General features: G+C 43.6%; 1 protein-coding gene across 2 annotated transcripts; it reads right to left on the bottom strand.

Moving 5' to 3' along the window:
• Positions 1-361: 361 nt before the first annotated feature.
• Positions 362-17563, bottom strand: RIC3 (RIC3 acetylcholine receptor chaperone). Of its 2 annotated transcripts, none has more exons than XM_059848917.1 (6): positions 17431-17563; positions 11556-11779; positions 10940-11018; positions 9356-9449; positions 4459-4607; positions 362-3351 (listed from the first exon to the last, which is right to left on the bottom strand). In XM_059848917.1, the coding sequence occupies exons 1-6, from the start codon at positions 17558-17560 to the stop codon at positions 2861-2863; spliced, it is 1167 nt and encodes a 388-aa protein (XP_059704900.1). In that variant the 5' UTR covers positions 17561-17563; the 3' UTR covers positions 362-2860. The 2 variants fall into 2 exon arrangements, with proteins under 2 accessions (XP_059704900.1, XP_059704901.1); XM_059848918.1 differs by having other exon boundaries at positions 4459-4604.
• Positions 17564-21474: the final 3911 nt, after the last annotated feature.

The raw sequence follows: 21474 nt of genomic DNA, 5'->3' as shown, positions 1-21474 counted from the left end.
ATCTACAGTTTCCTTGGAAGTACTGGGGAATGATATAAGGGCCTGGCTAAACACCGGGGTGAGGCTGACACTAGACCAGATTGGTGAAAGCCCCAGCCAACCTGACCTAGAATGTTGACAAGGATGGGGCATCCACACTTTCACTGGGCACCTGCTCCACCACCGCCCCACCCTCGTGATAGAGGCAGCTCCCTCAGCCTGCCCTTGTGTGCCATGAGCCCCAACTCCTCACCATCTCCAAGGCCTGGGCTGGGCCTATACCCCACTCATCAGCACCTTTCCAGGGCTGTGGAGACCAAGAGGGGAAAGACTAATCCATAGGCACCCACCAAATCCCAAAAAAGAGAGGAAGAAAGAAATGTTGCTGTTATTTTTTTGGTTTATTGGTTTGGTTTTTTATAATTTCCCAACATTGAAAGTAACTTCCTATGAAGCAGCTAGAAGGGACCTCCATGTGAAGGCCAGCACTTCTTCCTGCCATCTGTTGCTTCTCCAAAGGAACAGCTGTCTACATTCTTGGCTTGGTCTGCTAATATTCTTTACGCTAGCCTGACCTCATTCATCCATCAGGGATTGGTGCTGACCTCAGACTGAAGCAATCCCATCTCCAGACCCCAGGAACCTCAGTGGCCCTCTTGGGGATAACTCCTGTCACCTCAGCACAGTGGCATGGTGAAAGCCAAGTCAATTCATGTCTTTCCCTGAGGAGCTCCAGGAAGGGTGGGGTAGGGCATGAGAAAGAAGGGCTCATATAATGCATAGGAATCAACAAATGATTGTTGAGGCCAGGAAATGGAATAGGTGAGCTACTAGGACAGGCCCTGTGGGGAGGCTGGGACTCTGCAATATTCCCTAGCATGTTTGCAAAGAAGAAATTCCTAGGGCTCCATGCTTTCATTACAATAACTTTACTCTGTTTCAAAAAACTGGTCTCAAACTGTTGATGTCATAGTCTAAAAAACCCCAGGATGTAAGGTGGCACCAGCAAAGCAGGATGTGGAAAGTTTCTAAAAAACACCTCCTACTTAAGGGGCTGTGGGAGCAGAGGTGCTGTCACCAAAGTACCAAATAAGGAGGATGGACAGGATTTTCATCTTTGTTGCTTATTTTTCAGTCAGACAGGTGCGGATTTTGAGCCGCCAGAATTCCTGGAGGCAGGCGCTGCATGTCGTTCTTCGCATGTTGGCAATGGCTCTGATGGTGCAAGGGCTGATGCTCCTCCTTCTCCTCCTTCCCCTCCTCCTCCTGCACCGTCGATTGTTGCCATTTTTCAGGCCCAGGGAAAGTGACTCCCCCTTTGGCCGCTGCCGGGCGTGTCCCTGTGCTGTCCCACGCAGAGGTGCGCGGCCGCCCAGCTCCCTGCTCCGGCGGTTCCCCGGCAGGCCGGTGTCCCTGGGCTGCACACCGTCCCCTCCTGGGCACAGAGCCAAGCTCTGCATGGCCATGACCAGGGAACTGAGGGCAGTGGCACTCAAGGCAGAGGGGGGGTTTTGTTCCTCCTCTTCCTCCTCATCCACGGCCTCCTCCTGGCACATGCCTTCCTCTTCGGTCATCGTTGGAAGGGGCCCTGCTGCCGTCCCTTACAAAGGTGGTCTGCCACCCGCCTCGCTGCTCTGGCTTTTCATTCTTCCAGACGTTCATCAAGGGCCACTCAGAGCTGGGTGGATGGGGGCAGCAGCAGAGGGCCCTGCTTCTCTAGTGCCAGAGCACTCGGGGGACTGGTGACATCACAAACAGCCACCGTGACTGGGCCACGAGTGTGGCCCAATACGTCGGGTTATGGTGGGCCTGAAAAGTGCCCAGGTATGGGAGAAGTAGGAGGGTCATGAGAGCTGAGGGAACCTTTCCTGGAGCCCATCCCACCTGCCATGCTGCTTGTACAAGAAAAGCTGTCCCTTGGGCACAGGGGCCACCTGCCCCCTCTACTCAGGAGCCCTTGGCTCCAGAACCCTCCTCATCCCATACTTGGAGCAGCCTCAACCTGACCCTGGCAACAGCATTCCAAGAGCATAAAAGACCCACAGGTTTCTAGGAAGAAGGAAAAGCCTACCTGCTACCTTCAGTCTGAGGGTCCCCCTCATGCTGGTCTCTCCTTTACAGACAAAACACTGCTTTTTTGGTTTTAATCTCTAGGGATATTTTTAGTGCTCTCACACATTGTGGTCCACTTCCTGCAATCATCTGGGAATTTCATCACGGCTAAGGCAAAGTTAAAGCACAACTGAGCTTCAGTCTTGCTCACACAAGTAACACAACAAGGATTAGGCTACTGTTCCAACAACATGGAATAAATGGGAAAGGTGCTGTGGAGTAGCAGAGGAGCTTTGTGGACAGCAGTCTCTCAAGAGTAGAGAGCAATGACAGAGTTGAGAGAGTCATGGGTGTGACTATGATCTGCTCTGCTGACCAGTTAACACTGAGCTAAGAGAAAGAAGGCATGTTTTGTCCTTCAGCATCCCAGTAAATTCATTTATATATAAGGATTTGATTAACTCTCCTAACTAGTAGCACACAGATGTTTTTGAAAAAGTCAGAAGAGACATTTGGTTAACTCTGGGAGGACAAAGGCCAAAACCAAGGACGGCTCCTTCAGAATTGAAAAGGAACGAGTCACAAATATCTGCTCCAAAATACAAGGCTTCAAAAATCAAGGACAAAGCACTGTTGGCAGCATTACGGTAACCCGTGACGAGTGCATGAAAGAGGGCATTGGCTTCCAGTCCAGGCAGATGATGTGACTGGTACCATGAAACTGCAGTAGCTACAAGGAGATGAACACTGAGAAGTCCTCAGTGGGAACAAAACCCACATGGATGGCAGTTCATGACCTCTACCTTTACCATCCAGATGGTTGCCCCTGTCAATCAAGTACTTTGGTGTTGCGCTTTCTCAGCGTGCCTGTCTGCTCTGAATCACTGGTCTTTTGCTTTTCCAGCGCAGCATTTTCATTTTCTGACTCCACAGACATGTCCTCTTGGCTTGTCTCTTCTACTTCACTGCAGCTCTCAGAGTGGAATCCAGCATTCTCTGCTATGACAGCAGGATCATCATCACAGCAACAGCAGCACTCCCCAGTGCTCTGGCTGGGAGGAAGGTCACTCTCCTCCTCCTCCTCGACAAGAGTTACATCATCCTTTTTCTGCATTAAATCCTGACCACCCATTCCTGTGGTGAGATCACTTAGCAGGGTTTCATCATAAGGATACTCCTCATCTTCCATGCCCTCCATTCTTTCTGCCAGCTCTTCTGGGGAGGGCTGGCTCAGGTCAGGGTAATCTACAAGGATTGTGTCCTGCTTGCGCTTGAAGCAATCGGAATTATCATAGACAGGATAGGTCTCTTCTGGATAACCTTAGGAATAAAGGGATATGCAGCTTGGAGTATTACCAGCATTTAAAAGGAGTCCTGACCTCAGTGGGAGATGCAAAGTTGGCCAGGACAGTTGTTTTTCTTACTGCCAGTGCAAGTGTCAGCTCTTTACAGCCATGTACACATCACAGTATGAAATCCATGGCAAGAGCATGCTAAGCATGTCTTCTTGGGAGATGATGAAAAAAAATTCACTTACTTTCAGGGAGCCAGGATATCAGCCCTGACTTTCAGGAGTGAAACCTGATGAACTTTGCTGGAAGCTATGGGGGCTAACAGGTAAAAATGGTGCATCTTAGATCTTTGAATGGATCCTTCTTTTTTTTCTGCCTACAGATTGACTGATGCATGGTTTGAACACTGGCTATAAACAGCATTACTGAGAAAGTTGAAAAAACAGATATATCAATGACTTTGTGCATTTCATTTTAGAAATAACATCATAAACTTGACTTTATGAACAGAGCTCAAGGCCACTGCTTATGCTTTATGTTTTGGATAATTTTTGAAGCTTTTTAAAAAGCAAGAAATTAAGTCTGCATTTAAAATTATGATAGCGAGCAGCTCAACTAAGATTTCTTGAAAAGACATTTATGTAGCAGGTAAACACAAAGGAATAGAAAGGACATTAACATAAATAGACTTCCTGGAGTTGACTTTTACAACATTGGAGCTAACAAAGAGCGACTAATCAAAAGTAAAAACTGTAAGTTATCTAAAACATACAGATCTGATTTCCAAGGGTTTTATGATTGTCATGAAATCCAACCCAGCACAGAAAGGGAAAGATTTAAACCCAGAGAAGCCAAGCCCCAGCAGCAGATGGAACATATATGAATATTCACGTGCCACTTTGGGCAGCAGATAGTGCAGTGTTTACACTAAAAGAAATGTTGGATACCTCAAAATCTATTTTTTTCTGTTATGGTTGGGGACAAAAAAGCCAAGCAACCTCTTGCAAAGTTTTGAACACTGGCTTCTGGAAAAGGAAGGATAAAGTTAACCAAAACTTGGAAAGGGTCTGGAACTGTGAGTAATCTTTATCCAATTTTTTTTGTAAGGGTAATGGCGAGAAAGGATCTTGCTTACCTTCCCAATCTGCCATGTAAGGAGCTTCCTCAGCTTCCTTCTCAGGAGAGATGTCATCTACGAATTTTCCTTCTTTCATAACTCTAGTAATTTCTCTGAGTTGTTGAAGTAACATTTTTTCCTGGTCTGTTGTAACATTTTGAGTCCTGCTAGAAAATATTAGACACCAGAATTTAGTCCACTGTTATTGCAAGCTATGAGAAGAGGTTGAACCTGACTGTTTGGTCCATGCCAGCAGCACAGTGTGGAGAAACTTTTTGAGGAGTGTGATCCTTCCTCAACATCTGCATGTGCTCTGCACTTCAGCTGGGTATAGTTTATCCCTTTATCCAAAAAGCCTGCAATTTAAACAGGTAAAGGAAGGAAGGTAAAGCCAATGTGAGAGCAAGATAAAAGTGACACAGAAAAAAGATTTATGATACAAAAGACTTTACAGAAATTTCTTGCCTTTAAAAGTGTGTTAGGTAAGAGTTAGGGTGCAGTGGCTTGTATTATTAGGAAATGAAATTCTGAATCTGTGCTACATGTGTAGCTTGTGAGGCTGGTCAAAATTCCTCACAGTCATTAGTCTCAAGACTCTAAAATCTCTCATTATGATCATTAAATGGGCAAGTTGGACAGATCATCATGTCATTATAGACAGCAATGCAGCCTGATGGGGAGGGGGTGGGGGGGCAGAAACAGGAAGGGACATTTAAGAATGGAAAGAAGGTGTTACATTTAACAGTCACTTGTCCTTTAGAATTACAGGAAGAGGACTGAGGATTTTTATCAGATGGAAAGCAAACTTTTGACTGGTTCTACACTGCTGGATCTAGTAACTATTACTGCTTAGGCAATACAACTACTGCTGTAACAAAAATACTTCCAACAGATAAGATCATGTAGTCATCACATGTTATTTTCTCTGCAAAGAAACAAGGCTTCTAAAAATCTTATGGACAAAAAGGTGATATTTGGAGGTGGGTGCTCTGCAGTCTGCTGACTCAGTAGGCCAGAATGAGAAAGGCACTGGCTGCCACCAGGGGTGAAAATGGTTCTGACCATTGGTGCTTATTTCATCTTGAGTTTAAAATTATGATATCTTGAGGTTTAAGTCATTCTTGAGCAGTAATGCCAGTTCAAGCCACTCCTCTGGAGCTCTTTTGGATCTGTGTATGAGTCAGGAGCTGCTGCCCCCAGTTACTTGAAAGGGTGGCCCTTGGCATGCACAGAATGCTGAACTGTAGGTGAGGTCAGACAGATGATCTCTGATCTCCTGCTCTGGAGAGCAGACAGACAGATAATCACCAAGAGTAGATTCTGAGTAGGCTGCTCAGTGAAGCATAGGGAAGAGATGGGAAGAGAGGAGCTGGAGGCAGATTTTGGCTTTAGGTCATGTAAGCCTCATTTTAATTATCAGAACTCCAATAAACTTGCAATGTCCTTCTTCAGGTTTTCCTCTTACCAGCTGCTGGGAGTGGAGCAGCACTCCAAGAGGTACTTTGTGCCACTCTGCCTAAATGGGAAGGATGGTGACACGATGGCTACTCCACTAAGGGCAGCAAAGTCACCCTGGTTTAAAGTAAGATTAGCATCCTACTGCTGGTTGGTGTGATGGTGGTGGAAGTGCTGATCCTGGGCTGGATTTTGTGCACAGCTGCAGGCACAGGTGTCTGTAACTGAACTTAGCTCAGGAGCTGGTTTGATTAGCTCCTACCTAGATTAAACTGCTTCCCTGAGATCACAAGGCAAAACATCACTTTTCTGCATTTCCACCAAGGAGCACTTAGCCCCACAGTTTGGAAAGTTGATATCCCAACACTATACAGAGGTTGCACTGATTTCCCCCAGGCTGTGGTGGCAATCTGTTCCACAAAGAACTGAGTGTGTGAGGCAGCATCTTCCCAAAAGTCTGGCTTACGCAGATGTGGAATCTGAGATGTGAATTGAGAGGCCCTCAAAAAGCAATTGTTTCATCAGCTTTTGACCAAAGCTGTGACAGAATTGCTGAACTAATCCTCCTTTAACAGACAAAACTGTACCCAATTTGAATATATATCCCTTGGCTGAAGACAGAGAGGCCTATCTCTTTAGCACATAGGGCAGATAAGCTGGCTCAGATAACAGGATCAGTCAATGCAGCTGCATCACTGTGGCATTTCATACAGGGAAATTCCCAACATGTGGGATACCCTCATTAGAAAACACTCCTGTCTTATTGCAACTCAAGGGCTCTGTATTTCAGAGTATTCCTCCTCCAAATACCTTGCTTAAAAGGCAGATTTCCCTGCAGGGAGTGAGAAACTAAAGCCCATGTGTTATTTTGCCTTCATTTAAGGCCTCTGGGAAGACTTCCTGTAGGTTGCTGGCAGTGTATAAGACATCTGGCTGCCTGCACATGGGAGATTTACCAGGCTATAATGCACTTAGGAATACTCAGAGGATAACAGATGCAGAAGGTTTACAGTGCCAGAAAAGGTCATTATTTGTGCTGTCTGTATTTGTAGCTCCAACACAAGTATTATTTTTCATAATGGCAATACTTACACTTTGTAGAGTCCCAAAGAGCTCACTAACAGGTAAAGTAAAGGCTTCTTATTCTTACTGTGAGATTAGAACATTTCCTAAAGAGCCATAATGATTGCAGGGAAAATAATCTAAATAATCTAAAATGGCATCTCAGACATGTTAACTGGTATTTTTTTTAGATTCATGATCTTAAGTAATCACTATCAAAATGCAGCTACATCCCAAAAAATGGCACCCTGCAGAGCCTCTCACTCTTCCATATCACCTTTACTCAGTTTATCATAACAAAGGAAGTTTTTCCAGTAGACAGCCTGGTAAACAAGACTTTAAAAACAGGTAGGTTATCTGCATTATTTCTCTTACCTAACTATCAGAAATAGAAAATTTTGGTTATATTGCTGAGGACCTGGCCAGGCAGTTCTTTCTTCTTGCTTTGTTTACCTTGCTTCTCATTTTTCTTACGACTAGGCCTCATTAAAAGTACCTGTACTTGAAATTTTTCATTGTTTTGCATTTCTGGAAGGTTGTTTCTCTACTTAACAGCGTAGTAATTCCAACTGGTATGCTGGTTTGGAAGGAAGTCCCCTCAGTTGATTTGAGGTTGGCCTTCAACCCATTAAAAAACAAAAAGCAAATCCAAGTTTCTGGTTGCTGCTTTCTACAACACAGGCTGGCTGTTGCTTTGCCATACCTGGTGTAAAGGGCCATGGTCTCACCTGGGGTCTTTCAGCATTAGTTGAAACTTGATACCAGTTATTTCTGTCTCTGACTTTTCTGTGTAAGGGTTTCTGTTTAACTGCAGATCAATAGATAAAGCTCAAGTCATTTTTACTCTCCTATTCTGTCCTTTTCATTTAAGTCCATCAATATCCAGATTGAAAAGCCTAGCTCAGTACTCTAACTACACTTTCTAACCACAGGTTTTATTTTAATAGATTTATCCAGTATTAGTGAAATTAATGAGTAGATTAAGAAAGCTTCAAAGTGTTTGAAAACAGCTATTTGCTCCATCAAGAGCTGCCTTTCCCCTCCTCTTCAAAGAGGCAACATACAAAATTCTTCATTAGATTCAGATTCTAATTTCCCCTGAGACCTTTAGACCCATCTATATAAATAGTCTGGTTGAACAAAGAAGGGAAGTTCTACTAAATAGAGGCTTTGGGCCAATAACACAGAGTAGAACAAATACTGGATCAGACCCTAAACCGATTTTCTCAGTAAAAAAAAAATATTCCATCCTGAGAATCAGGCACAATATCTGGGCAGTTCCTAAGCCTATTTCTGTCAGCTTAGAGGAATGTGTAGAGCATTGTGTCAGCTCTCCAGCACAGGGATGAGTAGCAGTCAAAGCAGGATCCTTCTGTTCCACTAACAAAACCAGGGCAGTTTAGGGGCTCTCCCACTGGGACCTGGCAGGTTGGGCACCTTGTCTGCCCGAGACTCTACAGGGCACAGCCCAAAGTGGGCAAAACTGCACTCAAAGAGAAGTGGTTTGAGCCATAAATGAACTAAATGTGCATGTTCAGCACGGAGTTCCTACAGGATGGGTTAAAACATCTTGATCCAGACAAAGTTAACATGATTGACAACCAGAAGAGCTCTCATTTTTTGCAAACCTCACCTTCATAGTTATGGTATTTCAGTTTTCAGACTGCAGTAAAGCAGTGTCCTATTGATCTCTTCTTTTTACTCCTTATGAAAAACATAGACTCGTTTCCAGTGTTTCTTTGTAACATAGACTGGTGATATCAGATTTGTAGGAAACATTAATAAACATAATAAAATTTTGAATGCTGATTTTACAACCCTTTGTCTTTTATATTTAGAAGCAAATGCATGAATTTAGAGTGGAACTAAGTTATGTAATCAGATTATTATACAATTGTGCCTTAAAGAAAAATGTTATGGTTATTCAAACAGGAATTTATGTAGATTATAACAGCATTTCAATTTAGGAAAATAATCCATAAAACTGGAAAAGAATAATTCAGGATATTATTTTGGTCACATAAAAGAGGCTATTTTATGTACTTTAAATGTAGATGGTTTATCTTCTTTTTACATATACCTGTAATTTTCTTCCAAATAACACACTGTACAAAGAGGGGAGAAAGGGATAATTGCTTTTCTAGTTAAGGAAATGATGTCAGAAAAAAATATTTATTTTTTATATAGATACTGAAAAGAGGAAAAACTGCAGAACAAGAATAGGGATGTGTAAAATCAAACTTCTATAATTTGAGGTAGCAATAAAAATGCTATTTTAATATAGATAATGCAAGAAAGTTGAATTTCTTGCATTAACTATATTAAAATAGCATTTTAATATGGAACCTCTAAGGAACCTAAGGAACCTCTCCTTAAAATACTCTAATTTGAAACACACCTGTCATACATAGGTCCTACTCTGTTGATTAATTTTTCCATTGCTTCTTCTGTCTCTCTCAGTCTTTCCTGGAGTTGAGTGAGCTCATAGTCAGCTGTAAAACAAAACAAAAAAGAAATCCCAAGATCTGTCAGTAGGAGCCTTGAAAATGTATCCCTGTCCCATTATCACAGGTAGCAAATGCTGTATCAAACCAAACTGCCTTTGAGGAAACTAAAACATTCAGCTTAGAGGGTTCTATCTACTCTTCCTGGCCTAAGAAGGTGAAAAATATTACCAATATTACACCCATTTGAGCAGCACAAAGGCACAATGGGTCTTCAGCATAGTAGGAATGGAGAAATCCATCAACAAACATCATGCTTTTACAAGGATCTCCATCCTGCACGGATTGCCATGACTTAATGCCACACTGATGTAATTATTTTGCATGTCTGAGACTTTAAAAGAAGAGGAAGGGGAATTGGCAAAGAGAAAGGAAGTTACTTCCTCCAAGTCACTATGTAAGTAGTGACTCAGTCTTCAGGTTCCTATCCAGTGACCTGTCCCCTGCTCTGCTACAGCTTGCCATGAATGCTTTAGGAATATAAACGAAGAGCTCTAGAAAAAAGACAGAACAATTTTCACCATTAGTTCTTTGGGATATAATGATGGCAAAGTTAACTTACTGCAAAGTTACTTTCTCTCACCAAGCCTCAGAGAAAAAAATATAATTACCATTGCTAATATATTGCCCAAAATTGCCAGGCACAACACAGCACGAGTGCACTGGAGACACAATCTACAGCGCTAAGCACATTAGGTACTCCTAATATGTGCATTAATGTCAAGGAAATTACAGCTGTGTTAAGAGAATTACCTTCCTGCTACCATTTTCCATAAAGCCCTAAGTACTTTTCTTTCCTATTACAGTTCAGCCAGCTAAACACAACACATTTAAATGCTGTAATGATAACTACTCTTCCAATCCTCAGTAGTAAACTTATTAATTTATCTACAAAGTGCCTACAAATATGTGAATCTATCTCAACAATGTTTAGGTAAAATCAAATTAACAATTCATCATATTATTTGCTCTCGTTATTGCATGCATGAAAACTCTGCATTCCAAAAAAGGGACAAATTAGGGAAGTGCCTGATAATGGCTAAGAATTCACCAATTGAAAAATATCAAACTAGCTTTCATGGTATCTTTCTATGCTCTTACTAGACTGTTAGGGATTATACAATAATTATAGCTGGACATCCTATTATCCATTTTTAATCATTAGCAACACAGCTTTTCAGCAAATCCATACAGTTAATTCAGAACCTGCTGAAAAGTCATTTCTTCCAGAGGGGCTTTGGGATCAGGCTGCTATCACAGCCTCATGGGCTGAATGAGATTAGAAAGTGACAGGGCAGTAATTCTTTTGAACTCTTGCTCATCCCAACACAGAATATCCTGGCTTGGTTTTTGTTTTTTGTTTTTTTTTTTTGGGTGGGAGGGAACATCAGTTTTACAGTGCACCCAGAACTCGAAGATCCCTGCTGGACCATTACAGAGTTAACAGCTACACAGCTACAACTCAGAGCCATACTCACTGATTTTCCTCTTCATGTTCCCAGATGTTGCAGGGGGGCATTTCCGCTCTGCAGGAGTAGTTCTTCCCTTGGAAGCCAGCTGATGAGGACAAGAACATGGCCCTTCTATGAGTTACAGCAATAGTAATAGATAAGCCCCAGAGGCAATGGAAAAAAATACAGAAAACTGAAATAGGCCAGAAGGCAGCCACGGAAAAACACACCCACCAGCAAAACCATGAAATATGCCTGGAAGATTTTGCCAGCTGAAAATTCCTATCAGACCCTTGGAACAAATAACAACATGTGACATAAAGAGTACATATAATGTGTAGCCACACACAACAGGGAAAATACTATGTGTATATTCAAAATTAATCTAACATTACTCTAGATGTGCACATTTTCCAGGAGGAAAAAAAAATCCTTAAGAAATTTTAAGAGGTCAGAGGCCAATGCAGGATCCCTGCATTCTTAGCTGCAGTCTTTGCAATAGCAAAACCCACTGGATACTCCAATCTTTTGACCACCAGGCAAAGGTCCAGCATAAGCTTTTTCTTGAGCACAGCTGAAATGGAACAAGGTACTGAAATAAATTTTTTTATTTCCCCGACTTTTCAATTTATGTTGGTCTTACCTTAAATAAAATGTACAGAATATATAAGAAGATGCCAAATCCATATATAGGGATAATCTGTCCCACAAGGCCTCTTCCACTTCCACCAGTGCTTCCACTACCACCTCCACCTGCCTTGGCCTTGGCAACTGCTTCAGTAAGGTGAGACCTTGGAAAATGAGGGACAGCTCGGCCGTCGGGAGTGGCGTGGGAATGCATCCTCGGTGGAAAGCGACTGAGCTTCCCTGCAAAAAACCACACAATGATCATTTCCCTTCTATTGCTTGTAAAATAATAATAGAGCTAAAATAGGTGCAAGTGACCTATTTTCTCTGCTTGTAAATTCACCAGCACAGAAGAATAAGTAACTTGTTGGACTAAGTCTGTAAACTCAGTCCTCAGTCTCTTGTGCAGTGCTGGGAGTTCGGTTTTACTTAAAGCCATTTACTCCTTGCAATTTTATTCCTACACAATTAGGAGTAGAATCACACAATTAAAATCTCCTGATTTTAAGCAGAGAAAGAGCTGGCGGGGTAATGAACAAAACAGGGATTTTAATAGGTATATTCCTGTCTGAATACCCAACAGATCAGCATCTCCAGCAGGATAAAATGACAGATTCCTACTTTCTCTCCTTAAGATCCCCCAACAACATATCAGTTTTCCACTGTGAGCCTGATCTTTCAATACTGCCCAAAGGCATTTAATGTATAAATGTATTAATGTCCAAACCATTATCCACCTAACACCCTGACACATGACTGCAGTGTTTGCCCAGCATAGAGTTTTGGTTATTGCCATAAGAAATAGTATTTTTACCTGTTTTTACCAAGTGAGTAATGAAAGATTAAGAAAAGTGGTTTTACCTCAAGCTGTTCTCCTTAAAAAGGTCTAAGGTAAAGCAGTGTGTAAAAGGAGATTGCATATAGCCTGGGACATATTATCTTTGGCATTTTAGAGGGAAAAGAATTTAGAGCTTTCTAACCTTTCTAGGTAGAGCTAATTTAACACAAGACAGGAGAGCAAGCATAAATGGATGTACAGATGTGGCAGTATGACTGCAGAGAGCCTGAAATGGTGCTGCAAATGATTTCATGCAACTGAAGGGCACAAGAACCTCAGTAAATTTAAGCTCATGCATTATTCTATTTTCTTGCTGCCATCAATTCAACAGTTTTGCAGTGAAATTCACTATTTTACTCCTCTGTGTAGTTGATATCCTGCTTTCTAGCTTTCCAATGCAGGATGTGCACCTGCACTCCCTTCCACTGACTGGTGTTGAGCTGAGTTACTCAGCTACTCTGCCGTGGAATTTGGGGGAGGGAGGCGCTGGATGGAAGCATGGATGGGGATTGCCAGGCTGGGCTGCAGCTCACTCCCTTATTCCAGCTGGAAAACTCCCCCTCCCTGGCACATATGGCCTGGACACTGCTGCCTGGTGCTGGGACAGGCTGCCTGTGCTTGCAGAAAGAAAATGCAAACCAGGTTTGGAGTGGTGCTGCTAATAACTGACTTCTGCGAGTATGCAGCTGCAGTGCTTTTATGAGACACAAGAGAAAAATTTATTTAACATTTGGTCTTGCTAGGAAACACCATCATAGGCAGCTAAATTCCTGAGCAAGAAAATTGCAACAAACACTTACTAGGAAGTGATATCAATAATTCATGAAGTTCCACTATTAAAACCACATTTTTCTTGTAGATGATAGCACCCATTCCATGAGTTCTTTAGTGTAACTGCCAGGGTACACTACCACTGACCAAAGCCACTCTCAGATTAGCTTAATTTTGAGGAAGCTGTTATCATGCACTTAAATTTTAGTGAATTATTCAAAGTCTGGGATGGAAAGCATAGCATCTTATTTACAAGAACGTCCCCCTGCTCCAGCAAAAATGCCCTGCAGCAGTAGGTCACTGTGGAAACGAGTGTGATGTCGTGCAGAGAGCAGCATCACTAAGATGGGCATGAAGCAGCAGGGTAGGTAAACACTTATAAACATCTTACACTTATGCAAAAATTATTTATTTTTAAAAAAGAGAGATATTAAGAAAGGAGAAAATAATTGACAAAGGTGAAAAACTGTATTTAAAGCGAATAAATTTTCTAAATTATCCACAAGACCTCGTTTGTGCTTTAAAAGATTCAATTCCATTAAATATAATCAGGCCAAGATGACAGACACTAGACATTTCATTATCAAGATAATTTTAAAAGGGAATTTCATGACTCCTATTTCTAAACCTACCCCATTGATTTTTCACTTCTATAATTATTTCCTTAATAAACAAATACTATCTTCTATAGTTTTTTACTGTGAAGAACCCATGCAAATTACACAGGAAATTGAGGGCACAAGCAACTTGAAAGCAGCATATACACAAGGCTCTGGAATGCACAGAATATAAATGGAAAAGGTAATAATTTGGGTGCCACTGTGACCTGAACAAGATTCAATGCTTCCAGGGATGAAACAAACCACTTTCAAATGCAGACAATAGCACACAGGAACAATAACATCAAGAAAATCAAGTGACACCTGATGAGCACAGAAGGGCATGTCTTTGGTCCTTGTTTGCTGCCCTACAACGCTGCCAGTGGGGATGGTGTGGAGTTCAACAGGACATTTTCCTGTTCTGAGAATGCTGTGGGAAGAGACTAACTCTGGTTAGCTTTGAAGTGTGCCAAAGTGCTGCTCTGCTTTTGAAATATTTCTCAACTACCCTGTGACAGCCCGAGCAGACTTATTGCTGTGTGTGGTAACTCCCACCAAGCACACCCTACCTGACTTTGCAATCTTTTTACCGAGGATTTATCCTACACATTTAATAATGCTGTCAGTTTTAATGCTTCAAATCAACTTTGCAAACCAACTACAGGGCAAGCAGAACATGTTTTGTTTTGTTTAACCCAGTCCCTTCAGGAGCTTGAAGACCAAAAATGAAATTATGCCCCGGCGAACATTTATGCTGTTTAAAAGGCTGTAGTTTCTGAATGGAGATTAAGTTCTTAATGGCATTTTTACATGAGAATGACTGTGGGGTTTTAATTGAGTAACAATATTAACAGCTGAAAAGAAGCAACCGTCTTAAAAACTGTATTTACAACACAATGAATACAGCAACAAACCAGATGATGATACTCAGATCATTCAAGCATCTTTTTTCCCATGAAATTTGTTATGTGTTCTACTTAATGGTTCTACTTTTAGGAATTGCTACTGAGCCCAACTCAACTATTTATAAATTTCTTTAGACTTATGTTACTGTACTATTCACCAACTCTTAGTCTAGGTAATATTTCTCTCCACCACATCATTTTCCATTTTCTTCAAGTAGGCAACTGATGTGTGCATTGCATAAATTCAAGCTGAGCAGAGGGGTTACCTGCACTGTCATATATTGTTTTTGTAAAGCTGATGCCACTTGATTGTTTGTAAGAAAGCAGAGTCTGCTGCTGTCATGGAGTTTTAAGGTTTATCTGAAACTACCAACTTAGAGAATGGCTTTACAAAATGTGTGACATTTATTTATGAGCACTAGACTTAAAATGTACATCTAAACTGCTAGTAGGTTTCCCCTTTTGCTCCTCTGTAACAAAAGATAAACATTCGAATGCCTGCCTATGAAGTCAGCTAGGAATGTGATACAAACACAGCAAGTTCTTTAAGTAAGCTTTGTCATGTAAGTGAAATGATTACAGTGAAAAATAACAACATTCCTGTCTGGAAGATAATATTAACTTTTATAGTCCAATGCTCACCATTTTCCTAAAAGAGACCTCAGAAAATGACTTTATTACAGGAAGTTCCAGTCCCATGCCCAAGGCCTGTTTTGATAAAAAGCCTTCTGGTAACATTCAGTTCTAACAAACGGTACTAAATTTTAAGCATGTTTTATTCAGAGACATTTTGCCCCCAAGACTACCATAAGCACTTTATTAACTTCAAGAATGACATGATTACCTCAAGCCCCTGAAACTCCTGCCAGGTAACTGCAGTTATCGGTGCACTGAGGAGGACAGCTAATGACAGAGATATGAATTAAGTGGTTCAATCAAGATTTATTCTTCCAATAAAAAAATAACTTCAGGTGAAATACAATTTGGTCTACAGAGCAGGTGTAATGAAATTCCTGCCATCAAGTTGAAAACATGGGCTATAAACTCTCATCTGAAACCGACCAGCTGAGGTGAGTTATTACACCCTCAGCCAAAGGCAGGTGCTGGGGTGCAACAGGGGAGCAAGGCTGGGTGCCTGTGCTGCATCAGGCACACACAAACCTGTGCTGTCCTGGAATCTCTGCAGGAATGGTGGGAGGGATTTACAATATTGAGGATGTAGAGAGTATTTATGTTACCTGATTGAAGCATTTAACTGCAGCTGCAGGTGATTAAGCCACCCCATCACAGCACGGCTCAGAAACAGCTGTGCTAGAATGGGTACAAACATCATTCATTCAACACATGGCACTGAAAATCATTGGAGGACAAGTTTGTTGTCAGGATTTTGAAAGCTATTTTCTGTCAGATCAACCTGCAGCTAAAGGAAGGAGTACCATAACATTAACTGACAACTGCTTAAGACTGGTTAGCTTTAGGAAAATGGTGTGTCCAATTCCATCATCTGGTACCACTGTGGGATCAGTTGGGAGCTGTACAGGGGCAGAAGTTAATGGGGAGCCAGGTACCACCTTCCAGAGCATCTGCTCCCATCCCTGCTTCAGGCAGGTGACTCCACAGTCCTCACCTGTGCTGGCTGCTGGGCCTTTATGGGTTCTTCCATCCTGCAATGGAGCTAGACACCTGCAGATCCACAGTGCTGACCAACCTACTTCCAAGTTCTCAAAAATAAAAAATACACGTTCCAACCAAGAAAGGGCTGTTGTGGCATGGAAATCCTGTACTTGGCTTCAAGGTGACACTGTTTTAGCAGTAACTTCAGCCTGAATGTCCTTAGAAAACCCTGAAATGGCATACTAAATGAAATCCATGTCACTGAAGAGTGCAGACATGGAAGAACCAGGCTGTTGGAAGGTTGCAGAATACAGTGAGAGAACATGAGTCCCAGTGGGACAGCACCCTGAACTGTAAATTCACCAGCCTCACCTCTGGCTTGTGGGCAGCCCTGGGCAAAACTCCTTCTCTGCCAAGACCAGGGGTTATGGTACCAGCTTCTCTTGTGAAGTGCCTTGGACAAAACTAACCTCTACAGTACAAGGCAAATGGGCATAAAAAGGAAGGGAGATGCTTGTATGAACCCATTCCTTGAGAACTTAAAGAGAGGACATGCAGAGTGGGAGGGCAGGCACGGAGGACACAGCCTGGGGGGCCACACGGACAGGACATGAGCCTAAAATAATGCATCACATGGCCACAGCATTATGAGAATCTGGTGCATGAAAACAAAAGTTTAAAACGCTGGCGTAGGAAACTGAACAATGAAGACGATTCAAATGAATTTTTATTTCATATGTAACAACAAAAGCATTCCATACACAAAATAACGAAGGGATGTGTTGCAATGAAAAAAAACCAAACAAACTAAAAAAGTGGAATGAATATGTCACTTTTAGGGAAGCTTTAATAACCTGCACATAACTAAAACTATATTTAGAAGTTTCTAAACTACTTAAAAAAAAGAAGAAAGTAGATCACAGCGGTAACCACGAATGAATCCTCCGGCACTGCACGCGTCACTAAGGGATGAGCAAGGGGAGGAGACGCGCCAAGAGGGAACTAAGCAGTGTTTCCACAGCGGGCGGCGGAGCTCCCTGCGAGCAGCCCCGGCCCCTCACGGAGCCCCCACAGCCCGCCCGCCCCGGGCTCACCCCGAGCGGGACCGCGCCGTCCCGGGCGGGGGGGGACAAGGAGGGGCGGCGGCGAGGAGCGGCCTCTTACCCTCGGGCGGCGCGGCTCCGGGCTCCTGCCTGCCGCCGGCCCGGGGCAGGAAGGTGCGCGGCAGGAGCAGGGAGACGCAGAGCACCAGGCAGGACACGGCGGCCACCCGGCAGCACGTCCAGGCCGCCATGGCGGAGCTCGGCGCAGGCGCGCGCAGGCGCCGCGCGGGACCTGAGGGGAGCGCGGGGGGGCCGCAGGAGAAGGCGCTGGGAACGTGTGGGGATGGCCGGGAATGGGCTGGGCTGCGGCCCTGGGACCTTGTGGGGATGGATGGCAGGGAATGGGCTGGGCTGCGGCCCTGGAAACGCGTGGGGATGGATGGCAGGGAATGGGCTGGGCTGCGGCCCTGGGACCTTGTGGGGATGGCCGGGAATGGGCTGGGCTGCGGCCCTGGAAACGCGTGGGGATGGCAGGGAATGGGCTGGGCTGCGGCCCTGGAAACGCGTGGGGATGGCCGGGAATGGGCTGGGCTGCGGCCCTGGGACCTTGTGGGGATGGATGGCAGGGAATGGGCTGGGCTGCGGCCCTGGAAACGCGTGGGGATGGCAGGGAATGGGCTGGGCTGCGGCCCTGGAAACGCGTGGGGATGGCAGGGAATGGGCTGGGCTGCGGCCCTGGAAACGCGTGGGGATGGCAGGGAATGGGCTGGGCTGCGGCCCTGGGACCTTGTGGGGATGGATGGCAGGGAATGGGCTGGGCTGTGGCCCTGGAAACGCGTGGGGATGGCCGGGAATGGGCTGGGCTGGGCTGCGGCCTGGAAGGACAGCCCTGGACACGGGGCTCTCTTCTCCTTCCAGTGCCTGAAGGGAGCCTACAGGAAGGATGGAGAGGGGTCTTTTACGTGTAGTGACAGGACCCAGGGGGAATGGCTTCAAACTGAAAGAGAGTAGGCTTAGATTAGATATGAAAGATATATGCTGGTGTCTTTAAAAACAATTTGATGGGTGAAGGTGTGGGTGTTAATGTCTTTGAAACAGATCTTAATGTCTCTACTGACTTTGGGCAGCAGGTTTGTTGCAGAGAGCAGACCCGACATACGCAAGGGAAGGCACAAGCCTTAGCTTCAAAACTTTGGGGTAAAACAGTACGGCCAAGGTGGGACATGTGGTAGGTGGTTCGGGAAGGCTGTTCCTTCCTAGTATCTCAGCCAGTGGGAAAAGGAAGATGGGAACATGCAGCCAGGAATTAGGGTAAAAGGAGGCTGATCCTTCCGAAATGGAGAGGAAGAAAACCCTACGGAGGTGCCCCAGTGGATTGTCTCCCTTTATTAGAATAAAGCTGAAGGTCTCCTCAGTCTCCTATTTTAGGACAAAAACCTATGGTGTTTGTGTTTTCCTCAAAACATGCTCTCAAGTAACCCCAGCAGGGACTCAAATGACCTCAAGAAACCCCAAGTGACCCCAAGAAACCCTGGATTCCGGACGAAGTCCGGACTGGAGTTGGCAAAAAGGAAAATCCATGCCGGATTCTGGCCGGAGTCCAGAATGGAGCCGGCAAAGTGGAAAACCTCGACTGCATAACAGCTGGAGTCTGGATTCCGGCCGGAGTCTGGAATGGAGTCGGCAAAATGTAAAATCCGGACCGGATTTCAGCCGGATTCCAGAATGGAGGCGGCAAATTGGAAAACCTTGATGGCATTCTGGCCGGGGTCCAGAATGGAGTTAACAAAAGGGAAAACCAAGACCAGATTCTGGCCAGAATCCTGAATGGAGTCAGTAACAGTTTTGTTGTGTTTTGTTTTTTTTTTTCCCCCAGGGTGTTTATAGCATCAAGATCTCTTCAAGATCTCTTCCAACCAAGACCACTCTGTGATTGTTCTTTATCCCCTATAACTGTTTCCCAGGCTTGCTTGTAGCACTTGGAACTTTCTGGGGGAGAACAAAAGATCTCCACTGTGCCCTGTTTTTCACTGCTCTGCAGTGTCTCAGCTGGTCTCTGCTGCAGGCATTGATGGGGTAGGCTGCGCAGGCTTGGAGCATCCATGGGAGCGTGGTTCCCATTCTCCCTGGTCTGAGAAGGGGCCAGGACCTTTCCTGTGGCAAGACCGCTGGAGTTAGGGCAGCCAGGCTGCAAGGGCAAGAAGGCAGTTTGGGTAAAAGCACTGCTTGAGGCCATGGCTAACCTGGATTCTCCTTGTGCATTTGTTTCCCTCCTTTGTGCATATGGGACAGATGTAGAAAAGTTCAGACCATTTTAAAGCTTAAATCAATTTACTTCAACTATCTTAAGCAACAAAAATTAAAAATGTGCATATATGTTCAAAAGAGAGTGTGAAGTATACCTCTTGTCAGTGCATTTGTTTAGGGTGCTGCTGTGCAAAGTCATCCTGAAACCAGCTCCCTCTTGCACTAACAATAAAAGATCAAAGAGGGAAGTTCAGTGTTTGTACTTGCTCATTTTCACCGACTTAAGCAAAAAACTGTCAGTCATGTCAAATTAAATTATATGGTTTTGTATTTCCATTATATTTATATTACACTGTATTACTGCAGTTGAATTAGGCTATTTTCCATGGGGTCTGGGCTGTGACTACTGAATTTAACTCACTTTACGGAAGAGCTACCCTTAATTAGACTTGAGCTGAGAGCAGAATTGCTTTGACTAACGCTGCAGACCACTATGGCAGCAGAATACCACAGGCTCCTAAATTACTTCAAAAGAGATACTCACTGTCTGAACAGCTGGAACAGGATGGACAATTCCAGAAATCCTTCTTAGTGAGCACCTTCACCCTGGAAAGACAGTAGTCCTTGGTCAGACCCCGCCAGCCCTTACAAACCAGCCTGACTGGACTGTCTCCTTCCAGAGCTTCTTCACCCATCCCTCATTCACCAGGTTTCAGGCTTCTCACAGTAGGATTTCTGGGAGTGCCTACACTGTTCCTGGAAATAAGAATTGTGGGAGCACTTGTTTTGGTGTCTGTGCCTCTTTCCTAAACTTGTCAGCAACTCTTGATGCCTCCAGAGGTGAAGTTAAAAGTTGAGGGCATCAAAAGGAGCGTTGCCTCGATCAGAAATGTGTCATCAGTTCACTAACAACAAACAATTCCCTCATTCCATCATGAAAAATATATTGCTGTTCTCTAGCAGTTTATAATATTCAGAAACAACATTTATGTAGCAAAATACCCTTCAGCCAGTAAAACATATTTAGCAGGTACCAACAGAAATTTCCAAAAAATTATTTTGAACTTTCTGACAGGAATGTTAGACAGTAATTTAATTTTATTCCTATTTATTTAACCCTCCTGTTTTCCCACCTACCTGTCTCTCTGCTATGACATGCTTACTGACTTTTCCAGTTTCTCCTTATTATGGGATGAAGCTTTAGAGGCAATTTAGCCAGTATGAATCAGAGGTGGGTTTTTTTCCTTGTTTTTATGCTTTTTCCTTAAAGGTGTTCTTGGGCTATTTTATTTTGCAAGATAGCTGAAAACCCAGCAAATGAGAGTGGGAGTTGTGGAAATTGTAAACGTTCATGCTGCTATCCTCGCTGGCAATACCAGCAATACAGCAACCATCCCTTTGCACAAGTATTTGTAACTTATTTCAAATTTTACCTTTTGTAGAGGAAAGGTCATCTTCAGAAGGCAGAACATTTTCCACAGGTGTAGGTAAGGATCTACAGGAGCCACAGGAATACCAAACTTCAGATTATGTAAAGCAATATTTAACTGCTCTGAAAAACAGGAAAGGCATGAATGCTCGGGAATGATTGCTAATAATTCTGTGAAGCAAAAATTAATGTGAAAGAACTTGAATGAATCATTTAAAACCTGTCTTTTTATCTTTTTTTTTTTTTTTGTCTGCTCATTCTTGACTGGCCACGTATAAATTGCTATAAAAATGAACAATCTCTGATATAAATGTAAATCAGGAAGAAATTTCTAAATCAAACTAACAAATGACACAAGAGCTTCCTCATTTGTCTGGGTTTTGTCCAAAGCTGTGCTACCACAGCTCCTCACCTAAATTAGGGAGGTGCCTATGTGTATACTGCAAGCATTTTCACTGCAGAGTGTCTTAGTAGTCAAGAGCCAAACGC

Source organism: Haemorhous mexicanus, chromosome 6, assembly GCF_027477595.1.
Source record: "Haemorhous mexicanus isolate bHaeMex1 chromosome 6, bHaeMex1.pri, whole genome shotgun sequence".
Lineage (NCBI taxonomy): Eukaryota > Metazoa > Chordata > Aves > Passeriformes > Fringillidae > Haemorhous > Haemorhous mexicanus.
Note: the sequence above shows the minus strand (reverse complement) of the source record. Positions and strands in the feature narration are given on the sequence as shown.

Bases quoted from the DNA above. Each gene is read 5' to 3' on its own strand.
- RIC3 (XM_059848917.1), bottom strand. From the start codon at position 17,560: ATGGCGGCCTGGACGTGCTGCCGGGTGGCCGCCGTGTCCTGCCTGGTG. The intron at 11,780-17,430 runs GTAAGAGGCCGC...GGTTTTTTGCAG, and splicing joins CGGAGCCGCGCCGCCCGAGG to GGAAGCTCAGTCGCTTTCCA. The intron at 11,019-11,555 runs GTAAGACCAACA...TGTCCTCATCAG, and splicing joins TTCTGTACATTTTATTTAAG to CTGGCTTCCAAGGGAAGAAC.